Source organism: Lichenostomus cassidix, unplaced genomic scaffold, assembly GCF_008360975.1.
Source record: "Lichenostomus cassidix isolate B80296 unplaced genomic scaffold, HeHo_3.0 HiC_scaffold_38, whole genome shotgun sequence".
Lineage (NCBI taxonomy): Eukaryota > Metazoa > Chordata > Aves > Passeriformes > Meliphagidae > Lichenostomus > Lichenostomus cassidix.
The window spans coordinates 2,480,584-2,508,547 of NW_028147440.1; the positions used below are offsets into that span (position 1 = coordinate 2,480,584).

The 27,964-nt window shown below is 42.2% G+C and overlaps 1 protein-coding gene across 1 annotated transcript; it reads right to left on the reverse strand.

Annotated features, from left to right (window-relative positions):
- Positions 1–824: 824 nt before the first annotated feature.
- Positions 825–25,958, reverse strand: LOC146423009 (semaphorin-4D-like). The gene is given in 16 exon segments (XM_085045671.1): positions 825–2,292; positions 2,295–2,765; positions 4,148–4,191; positions 4,416–4,588; positions 8,726–8,841; positions 9,265–9,487; positions 10,265–10,424; positions 10,553–10,728; positions 12,454–12,605; positions 14,007–14,120; positions 15,058–15,151; positions 17,620–17,718; positions 19,992–20,054; positions 21,186–21,331; positions 23,618–23,997; positions 25,794–25,958. Coding segments are annotated over 15 exon segments (2,172 nt in total). The 5' UTR covers positions 23,712–23,997; positions 25,794–25,958; the 3' UTR covers positions 825–2,245.
- Positions 25,959–27,964: the final 2,006 nt, after the last annotated feature.

The following is a 27,964-nucleotide window of genomic DNA, read 5'->3' on the forward strand; positions in this document are numbered from 1 at the left end:
CACCCATGTGCAATCCTGATTCACTGAATTCCTTCAGCATGCAAGTCAGCTTAATAAAATCAACTGACTATAAATACACTCAAGTGGATTGCTGGATCAGAGCCTCCATTATACAGTACAGTACTCAAAGTGACTTATTCTTGGTAAGAGCATGTTGGCATCCTGATATTGTCTCCCTCTGCTCTTGTTTTTCCCCCTCAAACATCAGAAAAGTGAAACTGATATGGTACATGGTGACATAGCTAAACCTTTAATGCAGGAAGTGCTGCCTTATTCAGGCAGCTTACTTGTGGCTTGGCAGAAGAGCTGGAGGAGTCCCTGGATACTAACATGCTGTGCCTGGTCACTTTAGGAAAGGTGGAAAATTACCTTTACGGGGTCTTTGCTAGACCAAACATCAAGGAGATGTGAGGTGAAGGAGGAGAGTCACTTCCCACACAAGACAAAAAGGAGGTAACAGCAGGAGGGAAAGGTATAGGAGATGAGAAGAGGACAGAAAAGAATATAAAAGGGAACTAAGGAAAAAGGTTGCAAAAAATACATCACACAATGAAGAAATAATGCAAAAAGACAAATGAGATTTAGAAAGGTAATAAGACAAAGTGTCCCTAGTCTCCTAAAGAGGAGCACTTTCCTCCTTCACCAACATTTATTTTCTCCCATCCTTCCCATCTCCCTACCCTGGGTTATAAGCTGTTCAATTGAAGCTGAGAGGCTGCCTCAAATTAATTACCAAGTCTTTACATTTTCTCCCCCCCCGCCCCCAATGAAACCATAAGGAACATTAGTGCTTCCCAAATGGAAAGCAGTGCCATTGTCTCACATTTCAGAAAAGCCAAGATATAATACAATTTATTGTACTATTTATTCTATGTACATAATTAAAAATATAAAAATAAAACCAAATAGAATATTACAAAATAGAAACTTTTTACACTAAGATGGTCTAAATTATGTTTGCATGAAAGTTCAACACAGAAAAGCAGCCCAGGCATACTGCTGTTTACTGTTAAAATGATGAATTCTACTTCTAACAATATTTACAAAAAGAAGCAGTGAGAGGAACAATTCTTCAGGACTGTAGTGCACACAAAATGTTTTTACAGACAAACAGTGCTGCTGTGAACCAGGCTGAGAACAAATGCACACCTTCATGTTAGCAGGCATGACTCACATCAACGGTTCAAAGGACTGATTTTTTATGCAGCTTTGGTTTCAGTCTCCAGTTGTATAGGAGAGTGAAGGTATCATCCAGGAAGGGTGACGCTGCAAGTATTTGTCACAAAAAGAAGCTGAGTTGTTTCTGAATCCAAGAAGAAGAAAAAAATCAGCAACGTTTTCTGATCAGGCTGTGTCCTAACAGTCCATTCCAGCCAGTCACTAGCTGAATTGTTGGAATTAATTCTTCAAAAGTCCAGATTTGTATAGAAAATAAAAATGTCACCTATGTCCATCTGGCTGGCTGGTGGGGGGGAGGAAAAAAAGAAAGAAAAGCATTTGTTTCCTCCTTCCCCATTGCCCACTTACTCCATGTTTTGTACAGATATTGTTGTACCTACATTTCTAGAAAGCAGCAAAGAAAAAAGCCTTTAAACAAGAATATCCCTGAGTCTTACAAAAATCAAGGCAATGCTATCCCCATTATACCTTAACATCTAAGATACTTAAAGAGCAGTTAAAAAAATTAACCAACTAAAGAGATCTAGTGTGACAGAACACAAAACATAAAACTAAAAACAATCACTAGAAGCAAAGAAAAAAGTCCCAATCTGGACAAAAGTCTGTAATTTACCAATCTGATAAATTACCTCAATTTCCAATTTGGAATTAAAATGAAACTACATCTTTTTGTAGCAGCAACTAAAAATATGTCTCAACCAAAGTACTTTTTAAAGCCAACTAAATTATAAAGTTACTTTTGTTCTATCAAAGAATATGGCCAAAGAACAAGCAAGTAGCTTCACCAGAGCAAAGCACTCAGTGGGGGTGAAAATTTGGAATAAACAAATGGTGATCTGAAACTGGCCATTTGAAAAAAAGAGAAAAAAGACAGTACAAGACAAGATGGTCTGGTCTCCAGACAAGTTCTCTCAGCTGTTGAGATCTGAACAAAAATTGACTTGCTGTACAGCTTAAGATTGTAACGCTGCTATGGCTTAACTGTCACAGCCAGGCTCTCCGTGCTCAAATAGCCAGCCACAGGACCACAGCTCAATCCTGCCACTGACAGGGACGATGGGGTCCTTCACTCCCCCTCCACATCTGAGTCAGCATCCTTGAGTTCACACTTGAGTCCAAGGGTTTGTCCTTGGCCTCCTGGGACGCCTGCGAGTTCCCAGCCTGCAGCTGGCTGTTCCTACAGTCGGGCTCCATCTTGTAGCCGTTGTCGTGTGTGGGCTTGAGCTGCTCCTTGCTCTGGTGGCTGACACTGCCCTGCTCCACTAGCGCCTCTTTCACACTTTGCTCGCAATCAGAAAAATCTGACTTTGTTTTCTTCTTACCAAGCACCATCATAGAGCGGAATTTCAAGCACTGCCCTGGCAAGTAACCTTTGTAACAGTTGTAGGAGAGCAGGCACAAAAAGTGAATGAAAAAGAAGAGGAAGAGGAACATCAACAGGAAGTTATTGTCTGACTTGAATTGACAAAATATTGTCTTTTCTGGGACCCCCTCGGTTGATACAGCTGGTACTTTTGTTGCATCACCACTACCTTCTGTGCTCTCATGTTTGAGTGTACGCTGTAGATGATTCTCTCTTACTTTATCTGGAACATCAAAATAAATGTGCAGAGTATCAGCAATGATTCCAGTTTGCTACAATATGTAGCTTCACCAGACTGTGTTACAGTCTTACTGGAAGCATGAAGATTATGGCATTCACCTCACAAGACCAGTGGACAGCATGCAAGAATCTCAGTGAAATACCAAGCTGCATGTAAAACATCACAACAAACTAAGAGATAGGACACCTCAACTCTAAGCCTCCACTTCTAGATAAAGGCGAGACCTCACTGATCCCCAATTGAGTGTGCACCTGAGACAAGTCATTGTTTGGGAAAAGATATTGTACTCGGTCTAACTTTATATCCAATTAGTGCATTTTAAATAAATCAGCAACTACAAAATATCCAAGAGGAAACTGAACTAGGAACTCTCTTCTGAAGAAAAAGGATATTTGCACTTATGGCACACCCACAATGCCACCCCATATGTTAACAAAAAAAACCAACAAACAAAGCTCTCATGGCAGTCCATGCTTTGCTCGGATTAGAAATATACAGCGATTACATCAAACTCTTAAGAGCTTTTTTCACTGCAGCTCAAATCGCCTGTAACTCCACTCCTCTTTATGATCTTGATCTGGTGGTAGCAGCACACACTATAAAGAAAGGACCTGTGGTTACTTGTCTTAAAGCACTATGGAAGGTACTCCAGCTGCTCTGTATCATGTTCTGAGTTCTCCCTCCCCTCTCACCATAAAACCAGTTTTTTTTCAGAATCATTTAATCTGATCTAGCAGCAATACCCAAGCACTTGTCAAAGGTGACAGCAGAATGTCAAATGCTGCATCAAAGAGACAGGGGCTTCTGCAATAGAAGTATTGCTTTCATTCACAAGTCACTGTTGAGATGCCCCCATTCATTTCAGGGGCTTATGCACTGCACACTGAATTGCATACAAACACAGGCAGTTTTTTGTGGAGTTGCAGAGGAAAAAGCCCCCAAAATCCCATGAGAATCAGAAGGACTGAATGCAGAAGGGTATTGATCAGCACAGGATTTGAAGCAGAGGCTTCCTGCTCACCCCTGAGAAGAATAACAAGCTGTCAAACCTGACAGATGTATTAAGGAATTGTGAAAGAAAACAACTAACAGACAACTTCCCATGCTGAAAAGTATATATACTGTTGCCTTTGTAATAAAGGCAGAATTCATGTTGCATACAGCGAGTGGTTCTCCTTCCATACCCTACAGTTTTTAAGACAACATGCAGGTTTGTATAGATGATCAAATATTCAAAGCAGAATCTCATACCTATTAAAATGTAAATGAATGTTGACATAATCACAAAAGCAAAGCTGGACTAAACAGAACTCTTCTACCACTCCACCTAGACATATGGAAGAGCTCTTCAAAGACTAACTCACCAGAGCAAGAAGATGCATCTCCACCTATGTTTTGAATCCAGTTCCTGAAAAAGAAAGTCCAACCATTACAACTTCAAATCTTGTTTCCTAAAGTCTGCCCATCCCATTGGACTAAGTAAGAGTCATCTAAACACCACTAGCAGACATATATAGATAGGAAAAAGTCTGTACTTGAAAACATTCATTTTTAAAATTCTACTTATTATTAAATGGATTAAATGGCTTAAATATTGATTGTAACTGTAAGCTAATCAAAGGTTACTATTACCTTTCCATTCTACCTTCTTTAAAAACATCAATGCAGGAAGCTTCAAGGGGTTTCCAAGCACAGTAAGGATCCCTTGCTAAAACACAGTCAACACAAGTGGTGTACTTGTCACAGAATGCCACAGGAGACTGCACCACACCAGAATTTGAACCAGCAAAGAGGAATCTTCTGCCCTAAAGGAAACAAAGCACAACAATTAAAAAAAACCCAAAAACAAAACAACAAAGCCAATCACTTTCTCAAACCCAAACGACCCAATTCACAGAACAATTTAAATATTATTAAAGAGTGGCATACATTCAGCCGTTTTTGTAAAAACTGGTGCATGAAGAGAATAAGCATTTGATTAGCTTTTATTTCTAGAAAGTTATCTTGAAAATATTACAGCAATGCTGAAAAGTGCAAAAAGACAAAGAAAAACTGAAACAGGTACAGTTTATGACAGTGGAAAGTCTAACTATGTCTAAGAATGGCTTTATCACACAGTTTTTCCAGAAATATGAATGCAGTAATCCTTCTATGAGGCAAGGCAAGCCTGTGCTGGTGACAAGGCTGCAGCTGGCACATGCAAGACTGAGCAGGCAAGGCTTGCTCTGTGCAGGACCTAGTCCTGTTAACCCAGAACAGTCCTAGTGCCTTCAGCTCTTCAGCCTGCCAGTCTCTGCAGCCACATCAGCACCATCCTTATAAGAGTCAAATGTTTCTCAAGGAAGAACACTGGTAATATTCCAATGAAACAGCACTGGCAAGGCACCTAGGAGAAGGCGAATATAATCAGAATGGCTGTTCAACCATTGCTGGGGATTCCAAACGAGTCTGACTCTGAGCACAGCAGCAAAAGACCACACTCATCCGCATTATAAAGGGCAGGCAGCTGCCAGATTTCACTCATCTGCTTTAGAACTCAGGGAAAATGATGGCTAAAGGTACACTTAGTGTCACTTTACATCTTACCAGGCAAGGCCTCAAGAAAGGGGCCTGTGCTGCAACCAAAACCACCGCAACTGACCTGCTACTCCTTTTGAGAGGCTCTGCATGGAAAGCTGAATGGCACACCCCACCGCAGCAGTGGGCTGGCTTCATCCTGAGCAGAATACTGAGCAGATTTATCAGCACCCTACTGCAGTTGTCAGGCAAATAAGCTGCATCCAAGCATGGAATGGTTTTTCCTATACGGCAGCCATACAGCTCTCAGCACACAGAAATGTACTTGTGGTCTTGTCTGCAGTGAGACTGCTGAACTCCAGCAAGATGAGTACAATCACAAAGTGATGAGCAGACACCCAAGAAGAGATTTAAAGTACAGAAACATTCTTCAAAAATCTTATGTTCAGGTGCAGATGTTTGGTCTTGATATCATAAACACTTTCAAGAAAACAAATGACAGAGCATCTTAGGGCTGAGTTTAGATTTTGGGGCTCACTGACGTTCTGCTCGTTCAACTAAGGACATAAGGAGCTTCCTCCGTGAGAACTCAGAACACATCAGTCTCTTTAACGCAATGATCATGAGGAAGTCTCTAGAGGAAGCTGCAAGGCCAAGCACAAATTAGTTTGAATTCATCTCGCATATAAAGGGTGCAAACAACTTTCAAAGAAACTCTCAACATTGGAAAACACAAGATAAAACAGGATCAAAAAAGAACCTGATGACACTGCTGAAAGATACAGTTTGAAAGACAGTCAAACATCTATTCAAATGCAGTCTTCCATTCTGAAATTTAACATAGATTAGTGTTGGACTATGCCACAGTGCTCACAGAAGGAAGTCTACAATGTTGGAGACATACAACTTCCTAAGAATCTTCCCATTCTGCTCGAAGATTTCCACAGTGCCTGAAGGTCAGTGCACTGCTCATCTCTCTAGTGCCCTGCTGGATGACGCTGAAACGGTGCGACACTGCACATGGATTGTAGTGTCTTGACATGTTTCCCAGCCCATGGGACATGGAATTACATGGAAATGCATCCAAGAGGTCAGGGAGCATGCAGTGAGCTGGGCAAACCATTTTAAAAAATCCCAGACATGCCTTCCAGTCAAGCCGGAGTTAAGATGATCTACTGTAGGCTCCTCTGACTGTGCCCACCACCCTCCAGGCACTATGGGAAGAACTTAGAAACTACTGAAAAATGCACTCAGAAAGGACTCTGACTCCAAAGAGGTCTAAAGCCCACCATCAGGATAATTATTAGCCTTCCATGGTTCATCCACTACTATGGGATGCCATGACATATATCACAAAACCAGCTCTGTGAAGGACTTCAGTAGCCAGTGGCTGTGGAGGCAGAAACTTGCGTTTTCAGGCTGGGGAGCAGTAGGAATCCCTGCTTGAGTGGTACTGTGACTATACAATGACTATACAATGACTATACTATATCATGACCCCAGCACCTGACCCAAACTCCCACTCTTCATCACTGAAAACAACCTCTGCTTTCATGGGCAGCACTACTTCAGTTTTAGGGTTTTGTTTTATGTGTCAACAATTATACTTGCAACATGGAAATTTTCACTTGCAGAAGACACAAACTGTTACTCTCCACAGTGCCAATGCAGGAAGGAGTGTTTAATTTCAATTCTAAGCTCTGAGAGAAGTTTCTCCGTGAAAAGACAGTGCATTCCTTATGCAGTCTCTATGCCATGCCTCATACTGCCCCCTTTCTGGACATCCTTGAGGAACTGAGCATGTGGCACCTGGACCTAGAGTGAATAAATCCAATGCCATTATTTCTACACTATCCCTGACTACCAAGTGTGTGCTGAAACTGTTACATGATGTGTCTTTAGTATCAGGCTATAATGCCCATCTCTTCCTTTGCACTCCCCCTTCCTTTGCACTCCCCTGAAATGGGTGAATCATAATTAAGCCAGTGTACGAATGATCCCACAATTAGAAGAATGGGTATATTTATCAGAAGAGCTATCTATCATTATCTTCTGTGACAGGGCATATTCTGAAACTTCCTGTCAAAGCAAGTAATTTCAAGTTTTCTTTGCAGATTAAGAAAATACTTTACGTGTGTCTCTGTATATATATATATATTCACATAAAATATATATGTCTACAAACATATATAAGTGAGTTGTCAGTGTGATGTATCATACAAAAATAATACAAACATGTTTACAAAACACTAAGCACAGAAGTTTTTAATCCTGATTTTCATTTGTCTACCAATAACATATTCCATCCTTTCTTTCTATTGTAAGCATGAAAGGATAAATAAGCCCACAAAATGATCTTGTAAAAATTATGACATAAAGCTCTGTTTCTCTGAGCTGATCATGTTGACATGCAAAATTTTATTAAATATCACACAAATATAAAAGCTATTTCAAAGTATTCCTGAATCCCTAAGATGCAGAGCACTTATGGATCACTAGGTGGCCACTGAATGCTGGTATTACCACCAGGTACTTCAAAAGAGGCATTCATTCCTTATGAAATCCAGAAAATCTCACTGATGCTACAAGTGACTTTAGGCATAGACAGATACATTCATCTGAAGGTCTGAGGAACTAGGGCCAGAAACCTAACTCGTGTACCAGCTACACACAGTGATGATCCTCCTACTGTCACGAAACAATTCCAGGATTAAACCAAGTGACTGATGAGTGGTGCAGGACAGCTGCTAGGTTTGGAGCCTGCAGCAGGTCTTGTGCCATGCAGCTGGAGTTGCAGCTGGTGTCCCCATTGGGCAGACAGAACCTCACCAGGGGTCCTCATCCACAGCTGCAGCAACATGACTGCACTCACAACACATCCAGCATGCAGGAGCCTGTGAGATTTGGGACAGCAGAAATCAATTAGCTACACACTAACAAGTCTCTATGCTAGAAGACTGTTCTCTCTTCTTAGGTCTGTTTCCTCAGAATCACACACCACTACTCTGCTAACCTTAGCCCCAGGGATTTTTCCGCACAAATCTACAGCGGCCACTAGGGCTCAGGTTATTTACATTACTCCACATCGGCCACTAGGGCTCAGGTTATTTACATTACTCCTAACCTGAAATCTGGTCTCTTCAAACACCTTACCGTTTCCAGCTTCTGCACACGGAAACGAAGTGAAGACCTGCATACCTGTGCCCTCCCAGCCTTTCCCCCATGTCCATGTACCTTCAGAAGCTTGCCACCTACCAAACATACTGAAACGCAGCAGGCAATACGTGATTGCTGCAGCATGATGAGTTACAAATGCAGACATTGGCTCTGTGCACAGCGATCTTGTCACAAGGTAACAAAGTGGTACAAAGAACTTTTGTGAAAGAACAAAATTAGATGAATGCTGTGATGCTTACAGCACTTACTGTTTTGGATGAAAGCAAAAGAGTTTGGACAGGTTCAAAATTTGGAAAAAGCTGTGTTTCTTCAATAATATGCATTCCATTTTCATAGCTGATAGCTTTGTGCAGGGCTCCTCGATCTGAAACAACAGAACAATATGTTTCGGTAAGATCCTTGAAACAAAAAGGCAGGAAAAGAGTCTGCACAATTGCTGTAAATTGTCTCAATAATCTGCTTTCTGTTCAGCTGAATAATTCTGTGTCAAAGGCAACCATCACACTTGCCATCATCAGGACCTCTGAGCAAGAAATAACATTTTGGTACCCAGATTGACCAGTTGGGGATTATATTGTGTGGTTTTGCTGAACTCATTGAAGCTTTGCAGTTCTTTTCCTGCAATGTATTTTCAAAGCACCTAAGACTGTCCACTTACTGTGCACCTTACCTTTTAACCAAAACACCAGCTGGTGTAAAAGCACTGTAAATATGGAAATCTCAAGAGTTTCTCTAAGAAAATAAATTAATGACTGCATCATGAAAAAAAGTGTTTTGCAGAACTCACCTGTACTGATGAACATAACATCATAGATTGTGCCATTGAGTGCTCTGACTCTGTCTACTACAATCTGTGTATACCTCACATCTTGCTTTACTAGCCGAGGTCTGTCTCCCACTGGGGTCACTGAGTCATACATTAGAGGATGATGTTTAACAAACAGCAATGTTTTGTCTGGTAAATTCAGAGAATTCATGTAGTTTGATGCTCTGGCTTCATTGTTTATACACTAACAGGGGGGACAGGGAGGGGGTGAGAAATAAAAGAGACAACCAAATTGTATCATTTCCTCCTACAAAATAAAGGCAGTTAACAGCAGTTGTATGCATTTTCTTCTCCACATTATTTTGGCTACTAACCACACCTGTACGCTAAACTCTTTGTACCAAGGAAGGTCCTCAGCTCTCACTGCACTTTGGTTTCTGGGATGTACTAATCCCTGAGCTTTGGACTACATTTTTGTTTGGGTCCAAAATACATTCTAGGAAAACATTCCTTCTGTGCTCTCATGCATTTTCACTACTTTTAACCAGTACATCTTTAAGAACTAGCAACAATACAACTGTAAGGAACGTAAGGAAGTATGGAAAGTCTGAAAGAGACCCAGTAGTAGCAAAGTTTTAGTTTGCAGAGCAGTGCACTACATTGGATAAACATGCTGATTCTACTGAGACAATGCAACAGTTGCTATATTTCTTTTCGTCTGAACTAAAAGGAATATACTGAGTTCTGTTTTACAAAGAGAAAATTATTATCAAAATAATGAAAATACAAACCCAGCAAATAACTTAATTCTAAATTAAAAAAAAAAACAAACCCACACCAAAACCCCAAATACTTTGATTCCCAAATAAAAAATTCAGAATACATCACTTGAGTGTTCTTCTACAAAGTCTTTACAACAACAAATAACCAGCTAAGGGCAAACAAACCATTAGCAGGTAACTAGTATTCCCTAGTCTGTTTACTACTGAGCATTAAAAGAAGTCAGATTACAGAAACTTACTGCACCAGGCCGAGGATTAGGAACTTCCCCGTAGTATCGCACCCACTTTACATGATGAGACGGTTCTACTCTACCATTCTGCATGTATCTTCCTTTTGAGAAAACCTCTTCTACAGTAGACAGGTTGTATGCACACACTGCTGACAACCCCACATTATTCCTACAAGTTCGGGAAGAAATTAGGAAAGAAACTAAAACCCAACAAAACACAGGAGTAATTATTATTTTCCTGTAGTAAACAGTTGAGATGAAAGGTACTTAACCAGGAAAAGGCTACAGCACACTTACAGTTGTGGGGTGAAGACTCCATATATCAGTGGTTCCTTCAAAGTCGGAGATTTGAGAATAAAAATATCACTGATAACATTGAAAATTAAATTCTTATCAGGGATGGTACAAAGCAGTCTGGCCTTGAGAAAGGAAGTCCATTTTTTCTGCAAGGTCCTTAATCCTCCTCTGTCCCTCTTATGGTATTAAAAAATAAAAAAAGTGTTTGTGAGGAGAACTAGCAGCATTTTTGCATTTAAGAACCACTGCTGTACAGTGGCTTAACTACTAGGCCCAGGTATTTTGTAACATTCATCTATAGCAACATCAATAAATGTTAACACATTCACAAACAAAACAGGATGAATGCTACAGGAAAATTATTTCAACAACAAAAAAGCAAAATTATTTCTATTGCACATACAGGGAGGATGAAATAGGAGAGTTAATGAAGAACATACTTCAGCAGCACTCGAAAAAATTGAGATGGGAGATGTATCATTAGGAAAAAGGTAAAACAAGCATAGAAGTATTATACTGTCCTTCAAGAGAAAGAAGTAATATTGCATTTGTTCTGTGACATAAAAACTGATCTAAATTCTAATGCTGCAGTATGCCTTAAAACTTGCCTGACATGATAATTTCATTGGAAGAAATCCAGCCATGGTTTCATCCTTCTAGCAGTTACCACCTTTATTAAGGATTTGCAGGTATCAAGGCTTAAGGAAGTTAAGATATATTGACTAGAAATTTTTCAAAACATTTAATAATTGACCTGTAGCTCTGATACTTCTCTAAAAGAGAGATTTCAATGTATATTGAAACAGTATTAATATTTCCATTTCATATTTCCACTCATTATCCAATTGTATATGCAATGTATTCAAGGAAATCTGGAATATTTATTAAAACAATTACATATAAAGGCTTATAGATTTGCAACCTGCCACTGATTTCCATTTCAAACAACAGTCTGAAATATACAATAACATAATAAATGAAGCTCTCATATTTCACAATACTCCCCTTTTAAAGCGTGCACAAGCTGTCAGTGGGCAGAGTGCCGTAATAATAAGCCCCATGTAAACCTGCCTCCAGGTCCTTGTTTAATGGAAATCTCTATTAAGGTCTCCACTAACTTGTTATTGATGTTTTGACTTCTCTGTTTAAATACAAAACAGTAAAGTCAAAGTAAAACTTTTAACCTTATAAAAATGAAACAGACAGATAAATTTCCAGTTGGAAAAAAATGAAATTGATACACTCCACTGAAATAGTTTTTGTTAAATAAACATTTTCTACTGAAAAAAATCTTTCATCAGCAAGACACTTAACCAGCACTGCTGAGGATGTACTTGAATCAGCTTAACACTCAGCTTTAAGCACAGCAACTCTGACAGAATGAGGCTGCTGGTGACCATTTCCCTCCAGGCTCTGGCAGCTGTAGCAGCTTCACACAAGTCCCATCTGCTACACCACAGTAAATAACTATTTTGCTGTGGACACAGCTACAGTTTTGTTTGCATAGAGCCACTTCAAAGTCACTTGACACACATCCTATCTGCCCAGTTCCAACCAAAGTCACTCCTTCACAGGGAGCTGTACTTGCTTTAAAAAAAGGACAATGAAAACAGGGAAGACACTTTTTCTGTTGCTGGGTTTTGCCATGGTTGCTTTGTTTTCTCCCAGAGGAGAGCAGAACCCTCAGATGTACTGAAATTTCACAATTGTGCAAAATAGATCAAGTATTTGTTCACAAAGCAACCATTAGACTTTCTCTGAGAACTGATTGGAACTGCTCATTCACTAAAATTCACCAAATTCAGTCACTTCCATTTACCTGGCAGTAAGTCCACAACAATTACTACTTTTTAACACACGCAAGATTCTAAGAGATATAGTAAAAGCAAACTATCTCCCACCTTGCACACTCTAGCTATTCTTGGAATCATCAATTTTCCAACAAATTCATACTCCACAGACACCTCAGTGAAAAAGAAGTATATCTTGTCGTCTTCTCCATCTGTGCTATTTGGATCTGTTCTTACCACATCAGCAAAAACAAAGTGGGGCTCTACAGATACAAACAGAAGTATTTTTTATTATAAAGTGACTACTAACTTGATTCCCTCAAAGACTCTCAGAAATTTTCTTTACCCAAACTCTAAACTCCACATTGTATTTACCTCTTCTCCAGTCACTGACCTGCCTACACAGTTGGCTGTTCATATTATGAAGACCATTAAAAAAAAAAAAATACCAAACCGCCAGAAACAGAAAAAACCCAAAACCCCACAAAACCTATGTGAAAGCCCTAAGATACCCGAGAGATAGCTGTGATGTGACAGCTCATTACTTCAGCATTCTTCAGGCCATACTCAAATGTGGTTTTCCAATGGGTATAGAGAGGTAATCCTCCCTTGCCTGTCTCTCCTCTATTTCAGATATTAACTGAAGCACTAAAAATTACAATGCCATTACAACATGTATTACAAAACTCAGAATCCTGTACTTTTTGGACACAATGATCATGACTTTGGTCCTTGTTGGTGCTGATGCCTTAAATGCTGATAAAAATTTGAGACACAGACACGCAGTATAGGAAAAGGGTATTACCTTGGTTTAATAGGATTCCAGGCGCACCACGACAACTCGAGCCCCGACGATATCCCCCATATACAATTTATGGACCCCCTAGATTAGCATACTTATCTAAAAGTCTCCAATGAGGAGTCTAACAAATGAAGTAATTGCCCCCTTATTAAAATTGCACCCCCCCAAAAAGATTACTACTTAGTTTACAAAAAAACGTGTCTCAGTGATGGGGCTCTGTTCAAGGTTGGTGCGTCATGCTTTTGAGATTGTGGGGATGTTTTGTCTTCCCCAAAGAATTCTGAGCAAGGCAAGGGTACAAGGGTTATAGGGTTGAGATACAGGGAGTAAAAAGTACAGGAATGGGGAAGGGTAAAAGAATATATAAAAAGAGTGTAAAAGTATAATGGAAAAAGGACAAAAAACCCATCAGGCATCAGTGCAAAGCCTCAAACCTCTGAGCAATCATGAAACTCAGTGAACTTTGAAATTCAGGAACTGAAGGAGTCAAGAACCAGGATCAGCTCAATTTGAGAATCAATTCAGGAACAAAGCCATTCTATTCCTTACTGTATCATAACTAAGCTGAGTTATTGCAAGGATGAACAAGCAGAAAAGAAAGAAACTGTTAATGTCAAGTTGAAGCGTGTCTACTCTGAAGCTGTTTTCATCATCAACGCTGATAAAAATCCGGACATTTCAAAATAAAAGCTCTTGATGGCATGCATGAGGGCACATGCTCACAGTGTGCGCCAGTATAACAAAATCCATCTCTTTGAGACACCTGACAATTGCTCCTCACCCAGGTAAGACACACACTCTGTACCCGTGATGTTGAAGAAGGAAAAGTAACTTGTTTGGGCCAGTTCTCATGCCCACTTACCATTAAGCCAAGGTATTGGGTACTCTGTTCTCAGGGGGCTTTGATGAGAGTGCCGTAAAATAATAGGTTCACTTCCCAAGAAATTGTAGTAAGTCCCAGAATAAAGCTCCTCATCTTCAATACAAAACCAAAATATTAGAACTTATGAACTGGATACCAAAAAGGGTACATAAATATTTGGTGAGTCTATGTAAGTTTAAACTTCCCACAAGAAAAGATAAACACAGATTTCCTCTGAATTGCCCTACACATGTATTTTATGTTTACATTTCTGCCAATGACTCTCAAGCCTAACACTTCCATGCTTGGGTTTATTATTATTATTGCTCTAACACAAGAACTGACAAAAGTCAACGTTGTTTTTGTGGTACTTTAACACTTAACTTGAAAACCTACAGTTTATGTGAACACATGCAGATTTACTTAAATGCATCAGAAGTCTGGAATTATTTTCCTCACTTTCTATGCCACCATTACTCAAACTCCACTTGTACAAATTTAGGCACAATGTTCTTTCTTTTTCCTCACTTCCTATTTCATGCTAAGTCAAGCTTCTCTCTTATGATCGTGAGACACTCAGGTGAAGCCACAAATTCTGGCTTCCCCAAATCAAGATTCAGTGGTGAGTTTCCATGCAGTAAATATACATGCCATAAATACTTCACTTCCCTACTCTGTCGCATGCCTTCAGGACAGATAACAATACTACTCATTCTGTTTACTGAAATTACAGTAATTGATACTACAAGGGCAGTCTAAGTACATTTAGACTATCTGAACTAAATATGGTTAACACCTGGAAATACAGCTTGGAAACTAGTATTTTAGAAGTTGCTTCCAAAACAACCTAGAGTTTGAAGTCCTTCTTTTAAGAAAGATGCTAAGGTTGACTATGTAAGTATTTTAATGTCTAGACATTAAAATAAAGACAAAAAAATATGGATATATGGATGCAAGCTACCATTTTCATGATGACAGACTGGATGGTGATAGTGGAAAAGACGAAATATTTTTGAAACATAAGAACAAGGAATGCAAAGTCTGAACTTACCAACCATAACAGATGTGTAGCTGTGAGCAGGATCAAATGGACATCTGCCCCTACCATCTTCATTTTTACCTCCAAGTTTAAATGAAATTAAATTCTGTTGAAAACCACAAAACAACTGTTAGCACTTCTTTCTTTCAGCCACTCAACTTGTGCAAAGTTAACTGAAAACTAAACACTAAATAATGGGTTATATCATCAACTTCCAGCATCAAATGCATTTTGTATAAAATTATAGAGGACATATATGTTTGCAGAAAATCTGATCGTGTCCCACAGACAGAGAAGAAATGTGATTCTATCATTTGTGAGGGCAGAAGGAGAAAAGAGCAAAAGATGGAAAGTTAAATCCAGGCAGACATCAAGAAAGAGTACGCAAAAAAGCTAGACAGCAGGAAAGGCAGAGAAGTTAACTGACACATAGAAAGAACTGGCAATTTTTGAATTAGCCTGAAAAAAAAATTGAGAGCCTTGGAAACCAAGAAGGCTTTCTCAGGTGGATTTCGCCATTTTTGAGATGATGTTAAATTTGCGAGATAGGGCATAATCCAACTAGGCTTTAAAAATCAACAGAGTACTTTGGCTGCTACTTTATAAATCCCTTAAAAAGAGAATGATGATCAGAAATCTAAACTGTAGCCACAGGACTGGGGAAGCAATCAGTTATACTACGTAATAAAGACACTGGAAGCTAAAGGCACAAAGAATTATAAGATTTCTCAATTCTCAAATTGCTAAGAGCTGCAGTAAGGAAAATGATCCAAGAGTCAGCAGTGAGAAAAAACAGTTTTAATTTTGTGCCAAGACTTCATTTTGAAGGATTCAATACTACAAATCTTTGGCACAGCGTGGTGGTATAGCTTAGCGCAGAACAGCAGCAAGGTTTCTTTAGCATCTAAGAGAAATTTAAACCCCTCAAAAGCTGTTGTTGTAGGTTTGAAGAAGTGTGTGAGGGGTGAGGAGTGGCACAGAGATGGCTCCTGTGTGTCCTGAGTGAAAATTCTGGAAGTTTTTCACCAAGTCCAGCAGAGCCAATCTCTGATGGCTCTGAAGATGATGGACATGCTGCTGGACAAGTCTGGGCCAATTAGAGGTGCTAGTTACGCCTCTGTTAAAACATATTTAAGAAAAAATCAAAACAAAGTAGTCATGCACTTCTTTTTAGCTAGAGGGAGAGGAGGAAGTAAAAATATGTGAAGGGAGAACAGCATGGAGATACCAAGGTCAGTGGAGAAGGTGGGGGAGGAGGTGCTCCAGGCACCAGAGCTGAAAACCCTCTGCTAGCTGTGGTGAAGACCATGGGGGGAGCAGGAGGTCGCCCTGCAGCCCATGGAGTCCACAAGGATGCAAAAATCCAGCCACAGCCCATGCCAGAGGAGCAGGTGGATGCCTGGAAGATGCTGTGATCCAGTAAGAGTCTCATATAAAGAGTTAAAACTGCAAAGGCCTTGCAAGGGAGAGAAAGGACTTGCTCCTGGGATGGAAGCAGCCTGGCCTCGGCTCGGCAGAGTCTGCACCTTATGGACAAGAAGGCTCATGTTGCAGCAGAATTTGGGCGGAATGTTGCTCGTGAGATTGGACCCATGCCAAAGAAGTTCCCAGAGGACTGTCTCTCACTGGAAGGACGCCATGGCTAAGTAGAGGACACCTCTCCCTGATGAACTGACTGGAGAAAAAACCCCTTACCCTGCCCCCTGCCCATGCTGTTGGTTTGGAAAGAGGGAGGGGGATGAGCTGAGAAAACAGTCTTAAGAGGGAGAGGGAAAAGAGAGATAAGCAGAGAAAATAGTATTTGTAGTAGAAGAATTGTGGTGATGAATAAATGTACGGATGGACTAAGAAAAAACCCCATACTCTGCCTCTTGCATGACGTGTTGGTTAGAAGGAGGGAGGGGGGTGAGAGGAAAATGTTGTCTTAAGAGGGAGGGACGTGAGTGAACAAATGATGTCTGAAAAGATTATTTTTACCTCTCATTTATCCTCCCACTCTGTTAGGTAATTAAATCACTTTGCAACTTTAAATTTGGAGCCTGTCTGCCCTTCTTCCGTGCGTCCTTCCACCAGTGTCCCATCTCACGTAACTCATGAATTTGGTGTGTTTAGCAGTTTGTTTTTCTTTCCTATCTCCTGCACATCTGAGGCAGGAGAGAGCAGGGTCCCTGGCATTTAGCCACAGTTAAACCCCGACACACAGCCGGGAACAGAGGCAAGCAGAGACAGGAATCTGAGAAATTTCAGAGATTTGGTAATGGGTGGAAGTTGCAAACAATGTAATTTCAGGTTTAGTAACTGGTTTCATGCTAAGACACAATACACATACGATTATAAAAGCTAAGGAAAAGTAAATCTGCAGTTAGACAAGATGAATCAATCATTCATTAAGTGCTCTGAAAAAGGAGCAGTTCATACTCTGCCATTACGGTGGGACAGTGCAATAAATGCTCCTAAGCTTACGACCAGCAGTGAAGATGCAACAGTTTTAGCAATGGAGACTAACTCATTGTTTACCTGAGCTGCTTTTAATTTACAGCTGTTGCTGGGTCAAAACATATGTGCATTTCTTACCAGATAATCACACGTTGGCTGAAATGCATTAGTTCCACACACGTAGAGAAAAGTATCATTCAGCTGTTGCAAGACACGCACGTAATTACGACACTCTGTCTGTAATAGAGGATGAGGAAAGGACTAGTCTGATAAACCACACTTTCCACATTCCAACATAAACAAACAACATTATGATGCCAGATTGTCCATCGCCATGACTTACACATCTCACCAGCAAGCCCAGGTGACACATGGGTGACAATGGGACACCATCTCCCTACAATCTCCAGGAACTCTAATCAATCCTGCACCAGCTGGTTTCCTACAGCCAGTAGTGGGCAGTTGCCACAGTATTCTACCAGGGTACCATGCGCAGCAGGGTCCCTGTTTTATGGAAGGACACGCTCCAAACACACATCCAATCCATTCGAACAACTGGTTAAACATGAAGTGAGTTTTGGACTTTGTCAGCCCTTGAACACCTAGATGAAACAGTGACAGCCAAGGCTGCTTCTTAAGTGTGAAACCTCTGATACCCTGAAATTAGCTATAAAGCTTTGTCACTTATAGCCATCCTTTTTTCTTTTTTTCCAGTCCTTGGTATCATCCAAGGAAGCTCCTTAACATCTTTTGCTCTGAAATAGAACAAGGAGTTTGAGCAAAACCCTTAATAAAGGATACAATAAAAATTTAGACTAACAATGAAGTAAAACAACTCTACACACCCACTTAAAAAGAGTGAAAAAAAACAGAATCAGCAACCCCCTAATTCTTGCTGGTACACTGCCACATCCCACCACTGAAGCGTTATTCTATGGACCTCTCAAGCAAGTTTAAGCACTGGCCTTACTGCTCCTTCTCATGAGACAAACTAGGTATTTCTGTGACTGTATGGGAGAAAACTGCAGGAGGGGGGAGAGAGTAAAACCAGTTTTCTGCCACATGAGGGCCTTGACGCTTCATGAATGCTTTCTGCTGGCATTCTATAGCACAGTGCTGATGGGTGGGGGAGAGAACTGTGAGGGAGAAGTGTAAGGGAGAAGTGTAAGAAATAGCAGCAGTGGCTTAATATGCTGACCCTTTTGAAACTATTGCACTGTGCGAAACATCATGGCTGCAACATAAATGTGACTCCAAGAAGGTTAGGAGTACAGTGAGGAAAATGCAGGGCTGGCAACAAGTGTGAGTTGCTAAACTGGGAGCAGGAGAAAATAAATGCAGAGGTCTGTCAATGTATGTATTTATGGGGTCTAAAGTATACCCCAATAATTTTAGAGAGGACTTGAGGAGATTCACAGACAGTCTGTTAGACATATGCACACACATAGAAGAGAAAATCGTATCTCAAATTCATCATGGCTGTGAGTATTACTAGTAGCAACCCCAACTGAACCAGAAAACAAAAAAATACTCTCTGATCCCATCCTGAAGAGATAGATAGGGAGGAAACAGACCTTAAATATCTGTCACACCTCATGTTCGAATAATCTACTGATGGTCACCAGTGGTCAGTCACGGAAAAGATGCAGCTAGTCAAAGGAAGAGAGCCCACTTCCACCCACATGAATGCAGGGGTAACTACCAGGCCTGCATGCAGCATTTGGGGTTTTTTAACAGTGCAAACCAAAGAGGCTGCAAGTTCAAGGATCATGTCCCTCCAAGTGCAGAGTAGGTCTGCTTTTTGTATTCATAGGACTTGCAGGCTTCTACTTTAAAACCTGAGCTAAAGGCCTGACCATCAGTCTTGCCCAGCAAATCCTTGCTTTACTGCATCATTAAATGAAGTGGTATTACACAACAGAAATGTACATCCACATACAATCAACTACCTCGAGTAAACCATCTCCACAGAGAGGCAAAAGGAGAAGGCCAGCCTGTGCCCTGGCAGTCATGAGGAGTCAGTGGTTCCCAAAAACATCATGGGACTCTCCTGAGCTGGCAAGAGGTCTGGCTGCTCTCTGAGTCCCACCCGCCAAGCAACATAACATACAGATATATAGTTAGTGAAAAAATACACTGGCCCAATAAAAAACCCCTATGCCCTAAAGCAAAGCATTCAAAATTAATCATTCATTCCCCTAAATCAAACGTGGTGAAGGAATTATTGCAATAACAAAACGCAACAGTTGCTATCAATTACTTCAGTGAAAGCAATAGCGGTTTTATCTCCTTAATGGAAAACCGTTAACATTAAGCACACACCAGGGTGTGTTCAGATCTTCAAACATTCAAATAATATTCAACAACAAAAAAAGAACTAAGAATTTAAAAAAAGAGACTAAGTATGCTGCCATTTCATTTCAAACAGTTAGAGACTTTCTTCCTTTAACGTCCCTCCTCCTGAAGTAAAATGTGCAAGATCTTTCTCAAAGTTCTATAAAAGTACATACCTGTTCTGATTTGCCCTTGAATGCACATTGAGTCCTTTTATCTTCTGTGGCCTTCCAGTATAACTAAGTGAAAAAACATGCAACAAAAAAGCACATTCAAAATACTTGAATTCAATGCAAGGTCTGAAAATCTTGCAGTAACACACATGAGGAAAGGCAATCCTAAGACTATCTTGAGCAAATGCAAGACATTTTGCAAGTAGCATTCAAAGGTTCAAAGCCATTTTCTCCCAGGGAGATGACATTTTCAAAACCATGTGCCTTAAGCAGAACTGAACTACCATCTTTTCAGTTCATAATGACGATTCCCCACAAATTGCTAACAAACTTTTCACTACCATATGCATTAGGGAAATGAAACTGTCATTGGTTTAAGTATTTTTTCAATTTTAATTACTTCTCTATTTCATTAAGACTTGAATAAAAAACACTTGGGGGAGAGGAATCCAAGAAAACTTACTGGACCAATTTACACTATACTGAGTACAACTTTACAGCTATGTTTTATATGCTGGTGAAAGCGCCCACCAGCACCCACGAACATGTTCTTCAGATTAAAAACCATATGAGTATCTTCCAAAGCACCCTGGGTGGGAGTCCACACTGCACCTCTACATGTCAGCCTGTGCTGCTGCTGAGATGAAAAGCAGGAGCCTGGGAAGGACCTGGAAGCAATACATTAGCAGACTTCTGCCTGGGCTAATCTAATTTGAGAAACCATCACCAGCATATTCAAAGTACTTCTCTGAGCAAGCTGGATCAGACCTGTCTACACCATTGCTCACTGTGCAGACACACCTAGACACAAAACAGAAGATGAGACTGAAAGGACAGGGCCTTCATTTGCAGCACATCTGCAGCCTGCCACAACTGAGCAAGCCCCAGCTTTGCTTTTGTTTCAGATTACTTTTTGATTCAGATTAACAGAAGACGGCACACTCTTCTTCTGTTTTCTTACTTTTAGAGTAAGAAAATACCCAAGGAGATCTCTAATTACTTGTTTATATCTAAGTTCTCCCTTCATCCTCCCTTTTACTCAGTAAAATCTTCCAGAAATAATACTGGAGTAGCCCATACAGAGTAATTTCTCTTTTAGGTACCTATTTGCCTAAAATGAGATGCAACCGTTATCAAGAAAAAAGTCAAATTTGGAGTACAATTTTGACCTCAAGGATAATGTATTACAAGGCATACCTCGTGCTGCTTCTCAGCAATATTCACTGTGTTTAAAGCAAAGATCACTTCCCTGGCTCCTACATATAGAACATTTTTGTCTTCACTTAACAGCAAGACTGAGTAGTTTGACACTTTTGATTCCTTAAAATGTATTAGCTGGACCTCTGTCGAAACGGAAAAAAATAGCACCTCATGAAGAAACACAGTCACTTAGCGTCAAGGTTATGAGTAATTTTTTCTAAGTTTTCCAACAGCTGCTGTATAATTTGAAAACAACCAAGGTTAGCTCAGACAACCCATGTAAAAGATAAGGGACCCTTCAGAAGCTTGATTCAGCAGAAACAGCAGCTTCCATCAAAACCATCAAAATACCTTGTCCCCACTTCCTCATTCAATTTCAAATGATCAAGTATTTCCTCTTGTGATGATCCCTATAACTCACTTCTTCCTTCATCCTTTTTTCTACCTGCTTTTTCTGAACTTCCATTTTCCACATTTACTGTCAGGTCGTTCCTCAGCTTTTCCTTTCCATATACCAATCTGTGGAAAATCTGGTAAGTCACCATATCCCTTGCACCTGCCCTGAACAAATCTTACAAAATATCCTACAACTTACCATAACTCTTCAGCATATCGTCATAACAGAAAGAAGACACGGAAGCAAATAAGAAGCCGTTTGCAGCTGGTTGTGAGGAAAAAAACCAGAGATGAAATGCACACAAAATAAGAGCTTGAGGGAAAAAAATCAAGATGAAAAGAAGTAAGACGAGAAAAAGCAGGAGACATGAGAGAAAAGGCAGTAGAATGAGGAAGCATGCCAAATGGACCGGAATGGCTTGAAGAAAGATTGACACCAACTGACTAATGCAAAAGAGTCATTCTTCTCAACGTACAACCATAATGTAAAAAAGACTGAAAGCTTGGGAGACCACATTTTGTACAAGAAGACACAAGATTAATTAAGCATGGCTTTTTAAGATACAAATAAAACCAGCGTACTATTACTTCCAATTCTATCATTAGTAATTGCATGTTTTCAACTTTAATACTCCAGAAACACTAATTTTAAACTAGATTCTCCAGCATGTAATTTGAAATCTTTTACTTTGAAGGAATGGATGAATGGGTTCATACAACTTCACTGAACTGAATTCCCTCTCCAGGGAGGGAAGTAGGTTTCCAACATACAAATGCAGCAATCCTTAGCACAAAGAGAGAGAAATAGCAAGAATGAAAATAAACTCCATTTATTTTGACTAATTTTGATATGAGTCTGCAGTACCTTGCTATACCATTAAATAGCAATTTGCCAAATTTTAACTACAGGATTGAAGCACCAAGGAGTCTAAGCAGGAATTGCAAGTCTTGTCTAGGCCACCCTTTCTGATAGGCTGTATGAGCAAGTCACTAATTGCTATACCAATAATCAGGAAAAACACTTCCTACAGTCATACCCATAACCTGCTTATTCCTACTACATTCCTCATCTCCATCTCTCTTTTCCTACAGAATGACTGCTCAGAATTTAATACCCTTATTTTAAGATTGCTTCATTATATAGCCAATGTATTTGTTTGGGTTTGTTCAGTTACTGCACACTTGAGTAAGTAATTAATTGCTGCTTACTAGTATTAAAGAAGGACGCTTACTAATATTAAAGAAAAAAATCTCTTAAAAGGTAAAGGATCCATGACACATGGGGAATGGGGGGGTGGGGGTGGGAGGAGAGAGTAAAAAAAAAATAATTCACAAACGCAGCAAATAACTACTTTATAGTAATTGCTTTAGAATTCTTTCCCGACTAAGGCTAAATTATTAAACCAAAAACTAAAGGATCCTCTGATTTCTATTACTTCTCTTTGCACCACATTTGCAGACTCCTGGTTATTGTCTTGGGAGGTTATGAATATGTGCTGCAATTTCAAATACAAGAAAAATGCTATTATGTGAAATACTTTCAAATCTAGGCCCCATAAAATGCTATTGGAAGAGGGCCAAAAGCTTCTTTTTCCTTCACCTGGTGATTTATTTAGTGCTCAGGATGGCTTGCTTTCAAAATAGATTATTAGTTGGAGAGATGCATTTTGCTAATGTGTTCAGACTCCAGGTAATAATAATTTGTTTAAAACAAATCTGTTGGGATTTTCTCTTGAAGCAAGCTTCAGCTGCAATATCCTTCAGCTGAGAAAGCCAAATTTCAAATTCCTCCTTTAAAAAGCTTTGTTTTCAGAGCTCCTTGAAGGAACCAAAATCAGTTAACCCAGTGCCTGAATGACTTTTGAATATTCTGACCCTAAGCACTTCATAAGATTAGCAAAGCCAGCAACACCTGACCAAACTCACAGCAAATTGGCTGAAAGAACCTAAAGCCTCAATGAGTTTCAAATCCCATATAAACCCTGAGGACATGACACTGTCCCATATTACAATACTTAAATTTTGGTTCTTACCTTTGTGTTCCCAAGTGATCCTTGGTATTGGGCCAAATGCTATTGCCATTTCTTGCCACAAACCCCAAACTGCATAAAAAGCACACAGAGCCATCTTCAGTGTCCTTGCTCTTTGGGGCTTACTGGGTAGCTGTGTTTCTTTGGCAGATGAAATGCAAATCTCAGGGAGTATTAGAGACCAGACATTTCAGACCTTGAGAGCAGTGCAACAAGGGAGGCTGGAACAACTGTACAAGTATGTGCTTTTCAGCAGATCACTTCAAGAGAACACACATTTTCCAGGATGCTGCATACAGAGACTGCCCCCACGCTCCACAGGCTGCAGAGCTGCTGAGAAGTGTGACTGAGTGCCTTCTGTTTCGCTGGAGAAATAAATGATGCTGTGCAGAGAGAAGGGAACAAAGAAGTAGAAGAGAAAGCAAACCAAATACTGTCAAAAATAGCACTGATCTTGCAGTATTTCTACAGCTGTCTGCATAGCTTAATTTGGATACAAAATATACTGGTGAAAATCATATTCTTAAAAACAAGACACACATAACATGGAAACAGGCAATAATTGAAACCAATCACTTCAATCTAGAATCCCAATTAGAAATACTTTGAAGTATCAATTATATTTAATGCACAAAACTTGATACTAGCCTGTTCTTTAAATAGTCTGTCAAAGAAAATCCTACCTCTTCAACAAACATTAAGCAAACATAACAAAAATCACTATTATTACGATCAGAGAGCAAAGGACATGAGAAGTGCAGCATTAATAAGAAGTATTGTTACACTAATCTACTGTACCTCCCATACTCGGGATCTTACCAAGTGTCTTTTTTGGTTAAGTTTCCTATTAATGCTACTCTCTTGGTTTGAAAGATGGGTGCCTGCTAAGAAAGGCAGGAACCTCCCTCAGGATGGAGACTATGAGCCCCCCTTCCCTCCAAATTACTGTAACTTTGAAATTAAGGGGTTTCAGGTAAAGATATGGGAAAAGGACTAACAGGTCTTTACTAGTATCTATAACGAGGCAAACAAACAACAACAACGGCATCAACACCAAACAAAACCAGAAACTCGGTGGCAGCTTGCTCTGCGCTGCAGGGACTTTCCCCTTTGGTGCAGTTACGGTCACAGCCGGCAGGGGCGCTGATGCGCTCCCGGCCGGGCCGGGCAGGTGCGATGATTCCCCCGCGGCTGCAGGGGGCGCTGTGGCGGGTGCAGCCGCCTCTCCCCTCACGTGGCCATGGCGGGCGGGCTGGAGGGTGGAACGCGCTGCCGCGGAAAGGTCGGAGCAGCGGCTGGAATGGCAGGGGCTGGCTCGCCCGGGGTAGCGAACAAGAGGTAGCAGGAGCTCCTCAGCTGTGGCAGGAGCTCTGGTGTGTCCCGGCAGGCGTGGAGTGTGGGGTTACAGTGTAACACCCCGATTTGCTAGTGTCAGACCACACCAGGGGAGGTTTAGGTCGGACATTGGAATTAATTTTTTACAGAAGGGGTGATTAGACATTGAAACGGGCTGTCCAGGGAGGTGACGAATCCATCGTCCCTGGAGGCCTCTAAGGAAAGACTGGACGTGTCACTGAGTGGTCTGGTTGATATCGTGGTGTTGGATGACCAGGTTGGAGTCGGGATGATCGCGGAGGCCTTTTCCAAGCTAATTGATTCTGTGAACCCCTCCGCGAGCCGTGCACCGAGCGCGGCACTACCACGCCCAGACGCGCGTGACTCCAGGGTGCTGCCCCCGCCGCGCCGCCATGCTAAGGACCCTCCCTTAGCCCCGCTGGGCGGGAGGGGACCCTGCCACGATTGACAGCCACCTGCCCCAGCCACCGCACCTATCAGAACAGTGTCCGCCGCACCGTCCCCGCCCTTCTCTCGCAGCCGCCTGCGCCAGCCGGAAGCGCAGCTGGTCGCTTCCGGGTGTTGCTAGGCAACGCGGCACGGCAGCGCCCCCTGGCGGATCCACTTCCGAATTCGCGGCAGTGTTACCGGTCGAGGGCGGTGAGGGGGCGAAGACCAGGGCAGGGGGGCTGTGAAGCGGGGCTCGGTAACTGGGGCCAGCGATCCCCGCACCCACAGCGCCTTCAAACCGCTCGGCACGTCTAACAAAAAAAAAAAAACAAAAACGAACCTCCCCCCCAAAAAAAACCCCAAAACAAATAACGAGCCAACCAACTAGTTCCACCTGCTCCTCGTGCGCCTTCCGAGGGACACCAACCTTCCTCCTGCTCCTCCTTTTCCCTAATCCCACCTCCTACTCCTCCTCCGCCGTTCCCGAGTCGCTCGCAGCCCGCGGGAGGAGCGGGGATGCAGCCGGGACAGCTCGGCATGGGCACCGCGGGGCTCTCGGCTGCTCCCAGCCCAGCGCTGGGGACAGGGGGAACCTGGCTCGGGGAACAGGAGAGGGAAACAGGGAAAATTGGGGGCTGCAGATCCAAAGTGGCCTTGCTGGGGAGCCTGGGCGGGGAGTTGCAGCCCCTGGGGCTCCTGTAGGGAGCCTGGAGATCCGGGAGGGGGGAACGCAGAGAGGGGTGGGGGATCCCAGCAGTGGCAGCGCTGGGAGTGACGGGGCTGTTCTGGGATCACACTTAACTCATACTGGCAGTGACTGGCATCGTACTGGGGGCAACTGGAACCGTGCTGGAACAACTGGGAGTTATTGGGAATGACTACAAACTTGCTGAGAGAAACTGGGATAGACTGGGAGTGTCTGTGACCATGCTGGGGGTGACTGGAAGCACACTGGGAACAACCACGATCATGCTGGGAGCAACTGGGAGCGAGTGGGAGCTACTGGGTCTACAGTGAGGGCAGCTCGGTCTGACTGGGACCGTGCTGGGAGGGACTGAGATGATACAGGAAAGGACTGGGACTACACCGGGGGCAACTGGGACTAAAGCGGACAGAACAGGGCACAACTGGATCCACGCTGGGGGCAACTGGGATCCTACTGAGATCACAGTGGGAGCAGCTGGCCCAATGCTGGGGGAGACTGGGATTACACTGAGGGTGACTAGGCTCATACCGGGATTTACTGAAAACATGCTGGGAACAACTGGGATCATGTTGGGGGCAACTGGGAGATACTAGGGGCATCCAGGATCATACTGCTGATGACTGGGCCACACTCAGGATGAGTGGGAGCAGCTGTGAGCAACTGGGATCATGTTGGAAGCAACTGGGATCATGTTGGAAGCAATTGGGACTAACTGGGAATGCCTGAGTGCGTGCTGGAAGCAAGTGGGATACACTGGGAGTTATTGAGATTTACTGGGATAACTAGGAGCATACTTGGACAACTGGGGGTGACTGGGAATGACTACGGGCAGTCTGAGGGCAACTGGGATATACTGGGAGTGTCTGTAACCATACTGGGGTTGACCGGAACAAATGGGAGCGACTGGGAATGGTGGTGGAGAACTGCGATTATGCTATGGAAAAATGAAAGTGACTGGGATCATAAAGGAGGTTTCAGAGCTCACACTGTGGGTCCCAGAGGGGATCCTGGGAAATCCCAGCGACTGGTGACGTCAAAAGCGGCTCACGCTGCCATTGGCGGGTAGGAAATAACCGCGCCAATGGCGGGGCGGAGGCGGCTCTGGGCTGGGGGCGGGGCCGCAGCGGAGCAGCGCGATGGCTGCAGCGCTGGGGCTGGGGCGCTCCTGCGGGGCGGCGAGGGGGGAGTGGGACCCCCGGCACCGCGACCCTGAACCGCCATTCCCGACACCGGGACCCCCCCACAGCCCCTTATCCGGCACCGGGACCCCTTGCACCGCCATTCCTCTGCCCGGGGCTCATCCAGTTGGTGGGTTTTGGGTACCCGCACGGGACACCTTCCAGCGGGGCCGCAGCCGACCCGGAGCTTTGGGATTCCCAGAGCCGGATGAGTGAGTGCCTCCGGCACAGCCACCCCCGGGCTGGAGACGCTGCGGGCCCAGCACAACCAGAGCGGGGAGAGGGGGGGGAATCTGTGGGAATGGGGGATCCGGAACACGGGGGATGAATTCTGCGAAGATATTAAAATGAAAAGTGTCTATTTGAGGTATTTGGTTGCTGTTAAGGAGCTCTGCACACATCTGGGGTCTACGTGTATACTTCATGTGTATAGTACGCAGTATCAGGTACATGCTTCTTACACAAAGCCCCTAGTCACAGAGCTCTGAAAAGACAGAATTGTTCACCTACAAAACGCCTGATTCCTCAAGCAGAAGCTAAGTATTTGCTTAAAAAAGAAAAAAATCAACAGAAGCCTTTTGTATAAAGTCAGATGAAAAAGTCTTGCAGTCAAATTAAGTGGGAAATGTAGTTGTTTTACCAAGATGATGATTCATATATAGAAAATTAAAAAAAAAAAAG